Source organism: Lissotriton helveticus, chromosome 10 (genome assembly GCF_964261635.1).
Source record: "Lissotriton helveticus chromosome 10, aLisHel1.1, whole genome shotgun sequence".
Lineage (NCBI taxonomy): Eukaryota > Metazoa > Chordata > Amphibia > Caudata > Salamandridae > Lissotriton > Lissotriton helveticus.
Window position 1 is genome coordinate 191564087 of NC_136071.1, and position 16380 is coordinate 191580466.

Below are 16380 nucleotides of genomic sequence, written 5' to 3' on the forward strand. Positions count from 1 at the left end.
CTGTTCCCGCGGCGCGGGAGCGCGCGGGAGGGCGCCGGGAGGGCGCCGGGAGAAGCCCGGGACAAGGGCGGGACCGTCTGTGGCCGTCCGGGGCCGCAGGAGGCCGGGCTGGGCCCGACCCCTTACTTCTTGCAGATCGGAGGATAGTATTGCGACACAAGTGTGACATGGCAACAGAAGAGGCTACTCCGGGTAAAAATTCGAAATTACGCAATGGCTCACTGGAGAAATATTTTCCTAAGAAAAGCGAGGGGGAAAAGGATGCTATCTTAGCAGAGCGTAGGGCTGAGCGGCGACGCTCAGTCGAGATCATGAAATGCAGACCCCTCCACGATAGTCTTCATACACTGAACCGGGAGGGAGATTCGACTGATTTAATTGATTTGAGTGAGATTAACACTAGCCAAGACGGGGTTCCCTTATTGTTTCGTGACTTTGTAGCCAGCCCCGGAATTCCTGCGGAGGACCTCGCAAACGACTCACCCACCCCCAGCTGTAGCGGTGTTAATGAGACTACTAAACATAAGCAGCATAAAGCAAAGTCCTTTCCTGTAGTTCAGATCCACCGCCCACCCCCTAGCAAAAGAAGGAAGAAACATAGGGTGGTATCAGGCACAGCCAAAACATCGCACACCGACTTTGGGAAAGGGACTAAAACTCTTTTTGCATGCGAGGCGCCATCAGTTGTAGAGCAGGATCATACTTCCGAGGGTGCAGCTATACCGACTCTATGCCCCGTTGTTGTGGACGCACAAGATGTGGCTCCAATTAACAACGATGGAGCGAGCCCATCTATTACTTCACCTCAACTTCTCTCCTCAGTGACAGGGAATTTGGAATTCCTGTTGAGATCCCTTCTCCGCCCTATTAATGAGTCTATTAAGAGGGTTGAAATTAGATTAACTATACTGGAAGCCGCCATAACTAGTTTGCCCACTGCTACCATTAATAAAGGGAGTGGGGTGGTGCATTCTACAACCCCGGCAGGGCCCCTTCCCACTATACCCGCAAAGGTTCCTGGAATCCCATCTGCCCCCACACATATTAAACAAAGTAGTCAATCCCAGGGTAGACCTGATCCCCCTCCACAAAATCCATCGCCGTCTAAGCATTTAAAGGCAGCAGTTACTGTATCGAGTGCTGTTCCCACTAAACCAATCTTAAAGGCTTCGACTAGTAACACTCAAAATGCACATCGGGATGGTGAAAATAGTAGAATAGCTCATAAAAGGGTCCCACAAGTTGAGATCCCTCCTGAAGCTGTGCCTTATGTTGTGATTTTAACAGGGGTGCCACAGTTATCAGGTAACAAGAAGGAGGGTTATGTTGACCTTAAGAACAAAATCATCCACTGGCTGAGGCTGCATAGGCCGATAGCGCCGAATATAGACGGGGACATAGTTCATGTCAGAAGGATTAACTGGCTAGGGAGTACTAAGAAAAACATAGAGGGAGATTTAGTGGTGGTTAATTTTAGAGACCCTCGGGCAGTTGATTACATCTTAAACTGGCCACCCGGGAACGGGGAAACCGGCATCACCCCACGGGCTTTAACATTTTTCTATCCCAGGCTTGAAGCCACTATTATTAAATATGCTAACAGACCTCAGTCTTTCGGGCCGCCCCCTTCAATTCCCTATAGTAATAACCATCACCAGTATGGGCACCAGTCCACCAGGGTGCCTGATCTACATCTTGCCTGGTCTACGGTTCCCTATAGACAATCGTTGAACACGGGCCCCAGGATGAATTACCTGATACCGTTTACCCCGCTGGATACTCACAATCGGTTTTCTCAGCTGTCAGGGCTGGAAGACTGCGATTGAAGTTTGGGGTTTGGGGGGGGGGGAACCGATTTTTATGAAGCAGAGGAAACTGGATTTAACGGAGGGATTATAGAAGCAGGAGTAGTTAGTTTCCCACCAGTCCATACGGGCATTATTAATGAGCTCAATGAAGACTCTAGGCTAGCCGGGCCTATAACTACAATGGCTGGTTGCTCTAAATCCACCACTTCACTGGCCAGGGAGGGGGGGTGTCTTGCAGGCAGGGTGGTTGATGCGAGTCTGACTGTGGTGGGTAATACTTCTATCCCTAGAGGACAACGGGTAATAAACCTCCTTTCCTGGAATATAGCCGGGTTAAAGAGAAAACTGGACATCCCGGAGTGGCATTCATTCATTGAGCAGTTTGATGTTTGCCTCTTCCAGGAAACATGGAGCTTAGTCCCGCTACACAAATCGGGGTACACCACCCACTTCGTGCCTGCTGTTAGCAAAGGCAAGGGTAGACCAGCGGGTGGGCTCACCGTTTGGTTAAAAATAGATCTGAATTGGGGGGTCACATGCCACAAGGTGGAGTGTAATGATTTACTCCACCTTTCGGCAAGAGGACGGGAGGATGTAGCCAGGCTCGATCTTCTTAATGTTTACGCTAGAGGGACATCGGGCGACTCTACCTCTTCGACTCTAACAGCTCTTGAATTGGCCTTAGCCAACTGCCCTTGCTCGGCTAAAATCCTGGTGGGGGGTGACTTTAATTGTACTTTCGAACCCCTCCTTGGAGATGATCCCCTGGGAATTGAAGAGGAGGATTCGAAATGGTCCATTCCAACGCTCTCCCTCCCCCCTATTAAGAAGTGGTCACCTAGGGCCATCCAATTGAACGCACTGACAAGGGATTATAAATTAAGAGCCCTTAATGGCAGGACTCCATCCGACCTGTCAGGGGCAGTGACCTTTAATAGACTCTCGGGCCCGTCCCGAATAGATTACATCTTAATGGATGTTGGATTCTGGGCGGACCTGATTGATATGAAGGTCTCTCCCAGCCAGGATAGTGATCATAACCCCTTGTGCTGTAAGTTTAATTGGGGGGTCTCTAATGTCAGGGGGGTGAGTGACTCCTTAAAAACAACTAAAGAGGTGGTCCCATGTAATAATAATCGTAGACTAAAATGGGACAAGGCTAATCTTAAGGAGGATGATATGAGCACCATTAAAACCCTGATTGAGGGCTTGTCCTCTAAATTAGAGATCTGGGAGGGAGAAAATTGGACCATTGATCCCCAACACCCCTCACTTGACTTTGTCTATAAATCGACAATAGATCAAGTTGGCCAATTTTTCATTTCTAAGGGGAAAGGCATTAGGGCTCCCGCTAAACCCTCCACTCTTTGTAAACCATGGTATACTGAACATTGTAAGAGCACTAGGAAAAACCTGACTAGAGCTCTGCTTTCGGGCGACCCCGCACTGGTTAGAGCGGCCAGGGGGGATTATCTGAAAGCATTGTATCTGGCCAAACGGGAGTGGGAGGAACGACATTGGCAGGAACTCTCCTCGGCTGTGAGCAGCAGGAACTCAAATCTCTTTTGGGATTTGATTAATAAAACAAGGCAGGGAAAATCGCAACCTCTGGCTGTTGATATAACTAGTCAGCAATGGTTTACTCACTTTTCAGCCCTATATGGCGACTTAGAGGACACATCGAGTTCTGGTGCGAATGGGTTGGGCGTTGGGGTTCTACCGGATGAGACTGTCTTGTCATTTTCGTCCTCAGAAGTAATGATGGCAATCAGACACCTTGCCCCTAAGAAAGCCGCTGGGCAGGATGGGATCCCCGGAGACTTGCTGATGGCTGAGCCTGAAGTTTGGGCCAAACTAATTGCCAGAATAATAAATCTAATCATGAGGGGTCACCAAGTACCAGACTCCTGGAAAGGTGCCGAGGTAGTTACTGTGCACAAGAAGGGGGCAAGAGATGACCCTGCGAACTACAGACCCATTAGTCTGATTGACATCATCCAGAAAGTGGTCGGCAGGGTCATCATCTCGCGAGTAGATGACTGGATAGAGGAGGCTAGTGTTCTGTCCCACTTACAAGCGGGGTTCAGAAGGAAGGTTGGCACGATGGACCAGGTCTTTCGTTTTTTTGCAATCTATTGGAAGGCGGTTACCATCAAGAAAGGCAGTTTGTATATGGCCTTCATAGATCTCAAGACTGCATTCGACCTGGTCCCTCGTGCAAAACTTTGGCAAATACTTGGTGAAATGGGGTTTCCCAGTAGTCTTCTGTCCCTCATAACGAAGTTGCATGAGGGGAATTATGCGCGGGTTAGATGGGGATCGCAGGGACAACTAACAGATAGGATCCCTGTGCGGAGAGGAGTACGCCAGGGCTGTGTTATGGCTCCGACCCTCTTCTCCCTATTTGTAAACGGAGTGGTGGACCATCTGAAGGGGGAAGAGACGGATGCCCCATCCCTGGCGGGGGAGAGAATCCCCACACTCCTCTTCGCGGACGATACCCTATTAATATCCAAATCCCCGGTGGGCTTACAAAAACTTTTGAACCTGTTTAGCTCCTTTTGCACTACTCGAGGCTTAACCATCAACACATCGAAAACCAAATTGATGGCTTTTGCCCCCTCAAAAAGATTTAAAAATCATTTCGTGCTTAATAGTGCCCCCCTTGAGCTGGTCACATCCTTTGACTATCTAGGAGTCCGGATAAATAGTCGTATGACCTGGAAAGATCACCTTTCCAAAATGCTACTTAGTCATCATCGAGTTTCCGGGGTGACGTTGAAGGAACTCCGGGAATCAAGTAGCAAACCGGTCTCTCCAGTTATGGCCATCTATGAGGGACAGATTCTACCGGCAGCACTATATGGCTCTGAACTTTGGGGGTTCGAAGGGGTTTCAGACCTGATGGTGGCGGAAAACAACTTCTTCAGGAAAGCGGTTGCTCTTCCCGCTTCAACCCCAATGATCCCCCTAAGATTAGATCTGGGCAGAAGATCTTTAAAAGACTTGGTGAGGCTACGCCCGTTGCTTTTTTGGTCCCGACTAAGAAGAACTGAGGAGCTTGCTAAGTATGCAGATGGGTTGGACGATTTACTCCTGCTGGACACATGTAACAAAATAGGATGGTTAAAAAAATTGAAAGATCTGGCCTTTAATCTGGGTCTAAGAGAGGCATGGGAGTCACAATCCCCGCCACCTAAAGCTGTTATAAAAAAACTTTACTGGGATTGGGTACAGAGCAAGGCCACGAGGGCTATGAATGTGGGTTCTCTTACTGACCAATTTTTATCAATTAAGTGTGTGAGGAAATTGGAACCCTTTCTAGACCTAATAACTAAACCGTTGGATCGAGCACTGTATCTGAAATTGCGTTATGGGACTCTCCCGGTGCATGAGTTTACGGCAAGATGGTCAAACTCTGATGCCCTCCCGCGTACCTGCCCCGGCTGTGCGGCCCCAAAGGAATCGGTGGCCCACCTGTTTTTTGCATGCCCAGCTTACAAAGGGGCGCGGAAATTCTGGCTGAAACCCGTCTGCAGGGAATTAGGGTTGAGGTGCCATAGCCAGGCACTTCGTGTCCTCTCTACAGACTCTTCATCTGCCCTCATGATCTGTGGGGTGGCTAAATTTTTGGGAAATGCATGGTTGATACGCTCCCGTTTACTAAATTGTTCCCGGGGGGCTTTTTTAGGCCGTCCCTAACCCTGATGAGCTGTAAAATTTTTCAAAAGGACTTCTCCTTGTTTTTATTGTATTTTATAATCTTTTATTGGTAAATTGGAACTGTATATGTTTATGTATTCTTTTATGGTGTTAATTGCCGAATAAAGATAAAAAAAAAATAAAAAAAATAAAAAAAATGTACACCAAATGAAAATGCTTTTTTTGAACATATTAATCAGTGCAGTCTGACTGAGTATGTTGCAGGTCAGGAGGCTTCTTGAGCACAGCAGGTCATGTTACAGGTATGTTACAGGCAGCACTGCTGGTGCTGCCTGTAATTAGTTTGGTCCACTTATGACAACAGCATAGGCATCCACTGCCCAGCTTGCTGTGACCCTGCCTGCTACAGCAAAAAGCACTGTCCCCAACCGTAATGCTGCAAGGCTTGTGAGACAGGAGTATGACTGTTGCACTTACTGGGCTCAAGCACACTCAGCAATTAGCATGCTTGGAGGCAGCGCACGGAAACTACAGGTGACTCCATAGCGAACAAAAGTTGTGGTGGGCCACAACCACATCAAGCACGTTGAGGATAGTAGCAATGCAGGGCTGCAGGCCCCCACTGAAATTATCCAATGGGAGGCTTAGGCCCAGGCAGTGGCAGGGTGCAGCAGACTCGGGGAATAGAATGCAAGCCATTCGTAAGTGATGACTTCTTGGATTCATGACAGGCGTGACAACATCATCACTAAAGTGATGATACACAATCATGCCTGCCTGAACAGATGTATGCCTCCCTATGAAAACATACCAGCCCATCACCATGCAAGGTATGTGGTTCTTTTTATTTTAAATTGGGCAATTAATATCGAGACCACCACCTGCAGGACCAGAAATCGTAGCCCCGGCCCTGTGAAAGAAGTGCCGGTGCTGAGCACCTGAAAGCACCTGCTCAAATTCAGCACTGGCGTAGAGGCTGACAGATGATGCACAGCGTGCAGCAGTGGGGCCTTCGGGCCCCGTGCTGCTCTGGTTTATCACTTGGAATGTCAGGGGTTTAAACTGCTGCAGGAAGATCCGAAAGGTGGTGGCTTACTTGCAGAGACACAGGGGGGAAGAGGTGATACTTTAGGAAACATTTTTGGTACCGAAGCAGAGTTTTGACAAAGCGTAGAATGCAGGGACAATGCGTGGTGGCTGGTTTTACTACGAATGCCAGGGGCATTTTGGTTTAAGTGCGCAGGGGATCAGGCGTTAAACTGCAGGAGATGTGCATAGATCAGAGGGGCAGATATGTAGTGGTGCACTGTCACAAGAATGACTTAGTGGTTTTACTGGTAGAAATATACGGTCCAAACTTTGATGATCCACAGTTCTTCCATGCCCTGAATGACTGCCTGATGATGTCAGGGGGCCTGCCCTGTGTATGGGGAGATGACTCTAATTGTGTGCTCTGTCCAGTCCGTGACCAGTTGCAAGGTCCTCCTCAGAGGCCCTCCGCTGCCATTTGAGCTGTTGCAGAGATAGCTGCGCTGGAAGGTATGCTAAATGTCTGGCATTACAGACACCCAATGGGGGAGGGTTATACCCACTATTTGTCCGTGCACAATATCCAAACCCATATTTATTATAGGCTGCTGTCACAGGGACTGGTTTCCTGCATTCCGCGCTGCGAACATCTCCTGCATACGTATTCAGAATAATCTCCTGTGATAGTGTACTTGTAGTTGCACACACTGCGACCGCCAGCGTGCACATGGCGCTTTCTCCCATATTCACTGTTCGACTCTGTATTTTGTGAGGAGCTAGCGCACGCCATTGACTAGTTTTTTTGCATTAACATAGGTTCAATGGATAAATTAGCAATAATATTGGAGGCATTCAAAGGTAACATTAGAGGCGTCACACTAGCTAAATATGGGGGGTCCTTCTATCGCTGCGTAGCCACCTAGCACGATTAGAAATGGAGATTGCGGAGCTCGAGCGACGACATAGGGACATGGCGGAGCAGATTCTTCTGGGTGGTATCAAAACTACAAAAGAAGAATTCCATGACACTGCACAGAGTGAGGTCAATCCCTTAGGGAAGTACGCTGTGGCACATATGTTTGGGGAGGGGGTCCGACCAGTTGCAACTTTGGCAACTCCCCCACCCACAGGGATGATGATGATGTCATCCATGAGGTGCAGGATCATCAAGGGCAGACCATAGGTACGGCTGAAATCTGTCTGACCGTTTTCGTAGATATTACACTGCCTTATATAAACCATGGCTTGGCTATGACGATAGCGCTGCCACGGACTACCTTGCAAACATTGCAATGCAGAGGCTGACAGTCGAGCACAGAGAACATCTTATGGCTTGGCTACAACCTGAAGTGATACACAGGCCGTCAAAGACATGCCATCTGGGAAGGCCCCAGGCACAGACTGGCTTACACTGGCCTCTTACACACGGATCTCAGAAGCCAAAAGATGACTGAAAAATCCATTGGATATATCCAAAGTTGTTTTGTACTTTTTTCGAACAATATTGTGTACCAACGTAGAGCTATGAGTATTCTGAACCGCAAAAGAACGGACATGACTGTTCAAATGACGTTAGTACAAAATGATTTGATATGAACCGTCTGGTTTCAATATCGGAAAATGAGGATTATTCACGTTAGGTGCCACGTTGCATGGTTTCTGCCCAAGAATAGAACTATGCGCAGGATTATAGAACCTTGGTGTATAGGGACTGAGTCCTCTTATCACCTTAGCACCCAGAAGCCCAGGAACGACTAGCTATAGTATCTCACTTCCTCTCTTAATCACTCACATGGAAACAAGTGATTAGACACCCCAGAACACAACACTCCCAGATCTCTCAGAAATCGCTGTAACAAAACACACCCTTTTCCTAGCACTTTTTTGTACTTGTCCACAATAAGATCTGACAGACACGAAAAAGTTTAGAATATTTATTTTTCTATTCAACGCCACACAATTCTTACTCTCGCATTGAGTACCTATTTATTTCTGGGAATGCCAGTACTAGAATCGAGGAAACTTCAATTGAAACGAGAGTGATCTCCGAGCATTCATGTATCACTTTATCCTTGTCTGAACTCAAACCTGCCAAAAAATAAACTCTCTGGAGGCTCAACAATGAGGTATTAGAAAGAGAATCACACAGACAAGCGACTATCTACAGATTAACAAAACGTGTGCTACTTCAGGCCTTATACGCTGGGAGGCTCTAAAGACCACCATCAGAGGGGAAATCATAAAAATTAAAACAGCAATGAATAGGGACCTCAATAGTAACCTTGAAAAATTAGAACAGGGAATTAACACGCTAGAGGAGAAACATATAATATCAATAGAATCCTCAGTTTTAAATGAAATAGTGAAAAAGAAATACAAATATAACAAGATAGTCAGTGACAGAGCAGGGGTATGGTTAAGCAAACAAAAAAGTTCCAATAGAAGGGGGGTTTGTGCAGATGAAAAACATTTGTGGAACTGTGCATTAAACCCATCAGGGCCCTCCCACTTTTTGGACAAATGTGCTAAATTGCAGGTAAAATATCACTAGTATTCTATTATAAAAATACCAGTATATGCAGTATATGCCATAGCTGAGTAATACACAACACGGGACCTATCCCATTACAGGAAAGGCTCACCTGGTACAAACCAGCCAGGTCTCTGCGTTCCGCCAGCTTGGGGCTGGCAGTAACCACCAGGATTAGGAAGTCAAGGCTAGGTGGTAGAGCTTTCTGTACTTCGGCATCAAGGCTGTGGAACGAACTGCCTCAAAATATTAGACTGACCGATACCCTGCTAGAATTTAGAAAGAGTCTAAAGACATGGCTCTTCGCTAAAACCTAAAGACCTACTTCAGGCTCATCAAACAGTATTGACTGTCGTTTCCACCTGACACAAACATTTCTGTATTGTTTTTTCCATCTGATTTTTCCTTTCTGGCACCAGGATACCCGTAGGGTGACAGATGCGCGGTAAAAATATTAAATACAATACAATACAATACAATACAATTGCTGCAGGGTCCACAATTGCTGGGCCCTTGCTGGAGGATTCTGGTGAGAAGAGTTCTCACCCGGCACCCACCCTTCAATGTTACTGGGATGACACCTGGGCCTGCTCATGCCCCCGACTCTCTGCAGGGTGAGGCGAGGCCGCAGCGACAACTGTCTACTGAGCAGTCAACTGAGGACTATAGTGCCCTTTGAGAGGTGGAGAGTGCCAAATTGGACAAACAGCAACACAAACTGACCTTTGAGAAAAAGCAAATTGTTCGGCCGGAGGGATTTGATCAGAGGGCTGGGGCCCTGACGACTGGGGGAGACACTGCTGCAGACTCAGATTTCATAATATTGCTGACTGAGGTCGTAATAGCCTCAGGACAATAAACTCCAAGTTGGACTCCATCACCAATTGGCTGGACCAGATGGTCAACCACCTGGACAAACATGATGACAGACTGGGACACCTGGAACAGAATGTGCTTGACGCGGAGGATAGCGTCACTGCGCACAATGAACAATTACTGGACATGGAAAATGTGCTGGCCATCATCCAGACCGAAAATTAGGACTTGGAGACTTGTTCATAGCAAAATTATATCCGAATCCTTGGCCTGTTTGAATCCACGTCCATGACGAGAGTGGAGGAGTACATCAAATCTATGCTGTGGGCTCTGTTCAGGGATTGACTTTCAGCCCTCTTCTCAGTGAAGCATGCGCATCGGTATCAGGGGTCCAGGTCCCCAATGGGGCCCCCGGCTTGCCCCATCATGGGTCGCCAGCTCCACTATAATGATCAAGATATCATATTACGACTCTCCCAGGAAAGAAGAGAGATCCAGCAACAAGGGAACAAGATCTTCATATACTGGGACTTTACTCTTAACTCTTGATGTCCAAGCTGCCTGCAGAGAATTCTCCGCTTGAAACAAATGCTACTAAATATGGACTGCCATTTGTCCTGCTCTTTCAAGCAAAACTGTGAGTTATGTCAGACGATAAAGCCCAAATCTTTACAGACCCTCAGCTGGCAATCAAATTTTGCAGCAAGGATGCCCGCTAACAGCCTGAGAGGCACCCCAATGCTGAGAAGGACCATGACAACCATCTCAGCGATAACGATTGAAATTGTGGCCTGCCATGGATGCCAGGATGTTCCTGGATGACCTGGTGTGGAGCCAGTCCTCTCCATCCTGTCTAAGAGCCTGCACACCCTCCTTTTGCTCTTACCTTCCTCCACTCCCACCAATGTTTCCTGAGACACCCATCTCCACTGACTGAGATGGGGTGACCATCTGATTTGCTACACCGCCCAGCAGGTTTTAACCTATGTGGTTGCAATGTTGTTTTGCCATTATTGGGAGGGGAAATGTTCTTCAACGATTTGGGGTGGGTTGAAGTGGGGAGTGTGTGGGAAATACAAAAAGCTTTTTCTCTACAACTGCAGTGGGGTACACCGCAATCCCATATAGAGTTACAGCAGGGCGTCCTTGATATATGCATTGTACACCGCAATCAGCACATCACCGCTCCGGGGTTACTAACACTACACCTGACATGGGGACACAATCTGTACCTACAGGGCACATTCTTTGGGCTCACTACATCCTCTCACCATTATGATAGACAAAACTGACATGGAATGTGTGAGGTTTCAATGACCATAGGAAGGTAAGATGAGTCTTTGTATACCTCTGCCGCTATAAAGTGGACAAAGCACTTTTACAGGCGCTGCACTTGATGAGTCCTTGAGGAACAGATTGCGTTCAGGCTGGATCAGTGAGGCGCATGTGGTGACATACTCCATTTATGCACTTGGTCATAGAACTCATCAGAAAGTGGCTGCAGAGGCAAAACCTGGCCTCCTTACGCAATATCCAGTGTCGAACCTTATCCTTAATGAGATACTCAGCCGGTATGAGAGTCATATCACCTGTGTGTAAAGCCCAAATGTAGATGCTCCTGAGCTCTTCTTAGATATTTGGCACACAATTGACACCCATGACCAGAACTCGGTTCTCCAGGGTGGCGATTTTAATGTGGTACTGGACCCTCACATGGACAAATCTGCATCTGAACAGCGACCTCATTCTTGCGCAGCATTATATGTTTGATGATCAAGAGCTCATTCACATCTAGCGGGCTAGGCATCCCCAGCGAGGTGAGAGCACGTGGATAACTAAGACTCATGAAACTGAGTTGTGTACAGACTACTGGCTAATCATGAGGGATGTGGGCACATGCATGACCCTTGTTGAGCACTTGCGGCGAACGCTGTCCCATCGCATCCATGCAGTGCTGCGTCTGTCTTGGGCAAAGCTGGTGCCCCGACCTCTGCATAGAGGTTGACACCATCCACTCTCCGTGATCCTGTGTTTCTTGTGAATATTGAAGCTGCTGTTCTGGAATACTTTGAGACCAATGTGGCACTCTGGGAAGCCTTCCAGGCTTACATTAGAGGAATTTGCATAGCCAAATAATCTAGTGTACTTAGGGACCATAGAGTACATTTGGTCGCTCTGAAGTCCGAGCTCCATGCTATAGGCATCCAATTCTTTGAGACAAATGACCAGCGCCTACTGGCGCATTTTTTGCTAGAAGCTATCAGATCATTAGGAGGAGGCTGAGTGGGAGACCAGATTCCTGCAAGGGAATCTACTGCCAGATGGTATGGTGAGGGTGACAGGGCAAGCCAAAAAATGGTGCAGCTCCTACATCATGGAGCTGGTGACTGAGACAGGGACGACCTCACAGACCACGCTTGACATTATACAGACGCTCATGGCGTACTACACTACCCACTATTTTTCTTCGGGAGACGTCCCGGTGGACAGCCTCACCTTATACTTAGACACCATCCAGTTACTGTGGCTGGATAATGCACACAGACTATACGTAGACATACTTTTCACAGCTGAAGACAAAGTTCAAAGCATCAATAGCCTGCCTGGCAACAAGGCCCGCAGTCCTACAAGGATAATTACTGAACCCACACCTATTAGCAATGTATGAAGGAGCATGGAGTAAGGGCTGCCTGCCCCCAATCCTGAAAGAAACACTTCTAGTTATTATTCTAAAGCTTACCAAGGATCCATATTGCTGTGAATTGTATAGACCCCTCTCCATAAGTAATATTGACAACAAAATACTCACTAAATTGCTTGCCTCCAAACGCCTGCGCCTTCGGTGGAAAATTGTCTAGCTGGATCAGTCTGGTTTTATTCCAGGACGCTCCACTGCACATAAACTACTCACATTTTTTCTCTATTGCATAAACTGAACTAACGGTTATGTTCCAGGACACCACAAAGGTGTTTGACTCCTTGGAGTGGTCCTTTTTTCGTGCTGCTCCAGAGATTGGTATTAGCTGACCTTTCCTTCCATAGATCAGGTTTCTGAACACACTCCCTAAGACTAGATTCTGTGTCAATGTCACGGTTTTTCTTCAGGCAGCCATCAACAGAGGCCGATGCAGGGGTGCCGTTCTCCCGAACCCTCTTCGCCATTGTGATGGAGCCAATTGCGGCCTGTCTGTGACAGCACCATGCCAGGAGGGGCATGGATTTTACTGCTCTCAGGCTGAACAGTGTCCATATATGCAGACGACATGACTCTCTGTCTCCCTGAGCCGTCTGTCAATCTCTAGCCCATGCTCCGCGAATTCCTACGGTTTGGTGGACTTACTGGATAAATTGACCCAAGTCTTTTATCTTCCCCCTTAAAAAGGTGACTGACTGCTTTAATTCAGAGGGCCTGATTTAAATTTTGGCAACCAGGTTACTCCGTCAGAACGGTGATGGATATCCCGCCCCCAAACTACAAATCCCATAATATCCTATGGGATCTCTGTTTCAGCTGACGGGATATCCATCACTGTTGTGACGGAGTTACCCATCTGTCGAAATCTAAATCAGACCTATAGTTTCCACTTGAGTGGGCCGAGGCCACTGTGCGGTCCCTGGGTATATGGATCAGCACTGATTTGGGCCGGTTGTGGCAGAAGAAATATGGCGCTGGAGTCGAGTGGCTGGAGGATGAAGTCTCCATATGGACTGGGTTTCCGCTCTCGATGCTAAGATGGTTGTCCGGCCTAAACTTCTTTACTTATTCATTAATATTACAATTGCCCTCACCAGAGCCTTCTTCACCGGTTTCCGGTCACTGATTGTAATAACCCTCTGACGTGAGTGGGCAGACAGCTTAGCTTTGATTGGGACGTGCTGACTCTCCCATTTGAGCAAAGCCTATGAGTACCCCAATTTCGAGCTGTAATATTATTGCATGCAAACTACTGGTTTCATCCCAGGCTGTTCCTGACACACTGCGGTTGAGGAGGACAGTGTGTCCCCGTGCTCCCTGGACACAGTGAAATGCACTCCACCAATATGCCCTAAGAGCATAGGATAAATGGTGGGGTACATTACCTGGCCGTGGAAATGGCTCTGCTGGCGGGCGCTGCTGGACTGCCTCAAGGCCGCCAAACTGTGGCTGGAGTGGAACCCAATGCTTCCCCTCACCCTGGAGGGGCAGACTTGCAGGCAATTGACCCAAGCAGGCCTAACTGAAATGGGAGCTCTGTATCGTGAGGGCACCTTCATTGCCATGCGAGGCATGTTGCCTAGTGTACCTCTGGACACCCCCCGTTGTATTATCATCTGCAAGCAACCTGTAAAATATTCCTCATTTCCACAGGATCCTGTAGGATTGAAAACTCTCGAGAATATGCTTGCTCTCCCTCCCCCGAGATTGTACAGAATCATGCAGGATTGGGACCCTGTGGTAGTACCTAGGGAGAGCATGCAATAGAGGCGGAACCTGGGACCCACACTAACTGACAACTGCTGGAAGTACTGCTGGTCTCAGACAGCTGTGCTCTTCCCCAAGTATCAAATGCAATTAAGACACGCTGTGTACCTGCACAGGATATATTACACCCCGGCAGGGCTTTACAAAATGGGACTTCGTACCGATAATCGCTGTGTCCAATGAGGGAGTGAGTGTACTGATATTTTACATCTAGCCTGGGACTGCAATTGAGTGTCTATGACCGCATTGAGGACGTGAAGGGCTGGGGCACCCGCAAAGAACCTGTGATGGCATTGCTAGGATTCGTTAAAGACACCCTTGATGCTCCTGCAAACTCATCGCCATGATGTTGCTCATGGCCAAGAGAAGGGTTGCGAAGCACTGGGAGGGGAATGCCGGGCTTCGCGAGAAACAAATTGGCTGAGGGACCATGCTTACTACCAGGAGAGGTTCGATGAATACTGAGAATTGATGTCTTTAAGGCTAGTCTCACGATATTTGGACCCCCCTCAGTGCGTAATTGGCACCGCATGATCAGGAGGAAGCAATTCAGCCTGGACAAAATGGGGTGACAGGAGAGGGTTCACCTGGTATAGGCTCAAAGCACACTGGGGTTTCACAGGTGTTCCAGCTGCACTCTACCCAATATTGGTCTACCTTAAATAGCTGAAACTTTGTTCTGGTGTGAGTACTGTACTTGACTTTGGCTGTATGCAACAGGTTTGAGGGCAGTCATGAATGCTTGCACCCTGCAGCTACCTTTGTTTTATCTTCTTTTTTCTTTTTATGATGTTTGCTATTTTAAAAGTAATAAAAAAAATTAAAAACTTTAAAAGATGTCAGTTTCAACCACGCCATTCATGTGCTTGAAATTTGATAATAAGTTTTAAAGACAATGAACTCCTGAACAACATCTCTAATTTATTCCTGACTTATGTGCCCATAAAAAACTAAAAGAAACATTAAAAGATATCTTGTCCATTTGGGAATGCAGTCTATTTTTGATGTTAATTTTTCAACCTTTAGAAAAAGCTCTACAATCAGTCACAAGATTTATTTTGATTTTAACACATTCTCTTTCATGATATACCATTTAATATGCATTTTTTTTCTTCTTAGACACAGAAGCAGAAATCATCACAATTTTATCAGAGCAATGGGGATCTATCTTCAAGGTCCCAAATCCTCCTTCCGGAAATTGGTCACTCTCTGTTGGCGCTGGGAGTGCATTCGCAGTTCGAATTGAGGGTTTTACAGGTACAGTCCAGAGAAAAATAAAGCATATTTCTAAATTCATCCTGGAGACCATAAGGCTAATTGTTATTTTTTTCTTTTTCAGCGACAAATATTTCGGGTATGTATTATTATTTTAAATGAATATTTTTCTAAATAAATGTGTAGGTGGTTTATAGAAACGAATTAATTGATGTATAAAGCCATCTATCTGCTTTATGTTCATTTCCATACTCTAGCAATAAACACAAGTACTATTGATGTAATTTCTCCAAAATCAAACAGTAGCAGATGTGACATCATCTGGCCTTTGTTCCCTGATGATACTTGCAGGGCTTTTGACCCAAATAACATCACATTAGATATTATCAAGCACCCCATCCCCTAATGACAATATTTGAAGTGGATATAGGTAAAACATCAAATAACATATAGGCAAATAATAAACACTTTCAAATTCTGGTAGAAGCAGTTGTCCGTAATTGGTAGTCATAATACTGCACTCAATAAATCCAGATGCCTATGGGCGTGGTATTTATCGTGTGTCAGTACCTACTCACTCTGAATTTAGCATCTTGGAATTGGGGTTAATACAGTAATATGGCTATTTTCATACTCCAAACCAAAGCACAGAATGTGTGGTAATTTTCCCACCCAAATTGCACACGGTACAATTTGTGCAAGGAAGGACTGTGGTATACCTGCACAAGTTCTAATCCCAATTCGGGCACAAACTCCAGTTTGCACCCGAATCAGGATCATCACTGGACTCAGAATGAGGCTCTTCGATTGCATAGAAATTCAATTGGGCATGATGGGGCTCTAATAATGCACTCCAC

At 46.8% G+C, this 16380-nt stretch overlaps 1 protein-coding gene across 1 annotated transcript in view; it reads left to right on the forward strand.

Annotated features, from left to right (window-relative positions):
- LOC144786128 (uromodulin-like) overlaps positions 1-16380 on the forward strand; it is a 649354-nt gene that overhangs the window by 226162 nt on the left and 406812 nt on the right. Inside the window, exons 9-10 of the mRNA XM_078665094.1 lie at positions 15428-15565; positions 15648-15662. Coding sequence (XP_078521220.1) covers positions 15428-15565; positions 15648-15662 — 153 coding nt within the window. The remainder of the gene's footprint in view (positions 1-15427; positions 15566-15647; positions 15663-16380) is intronic.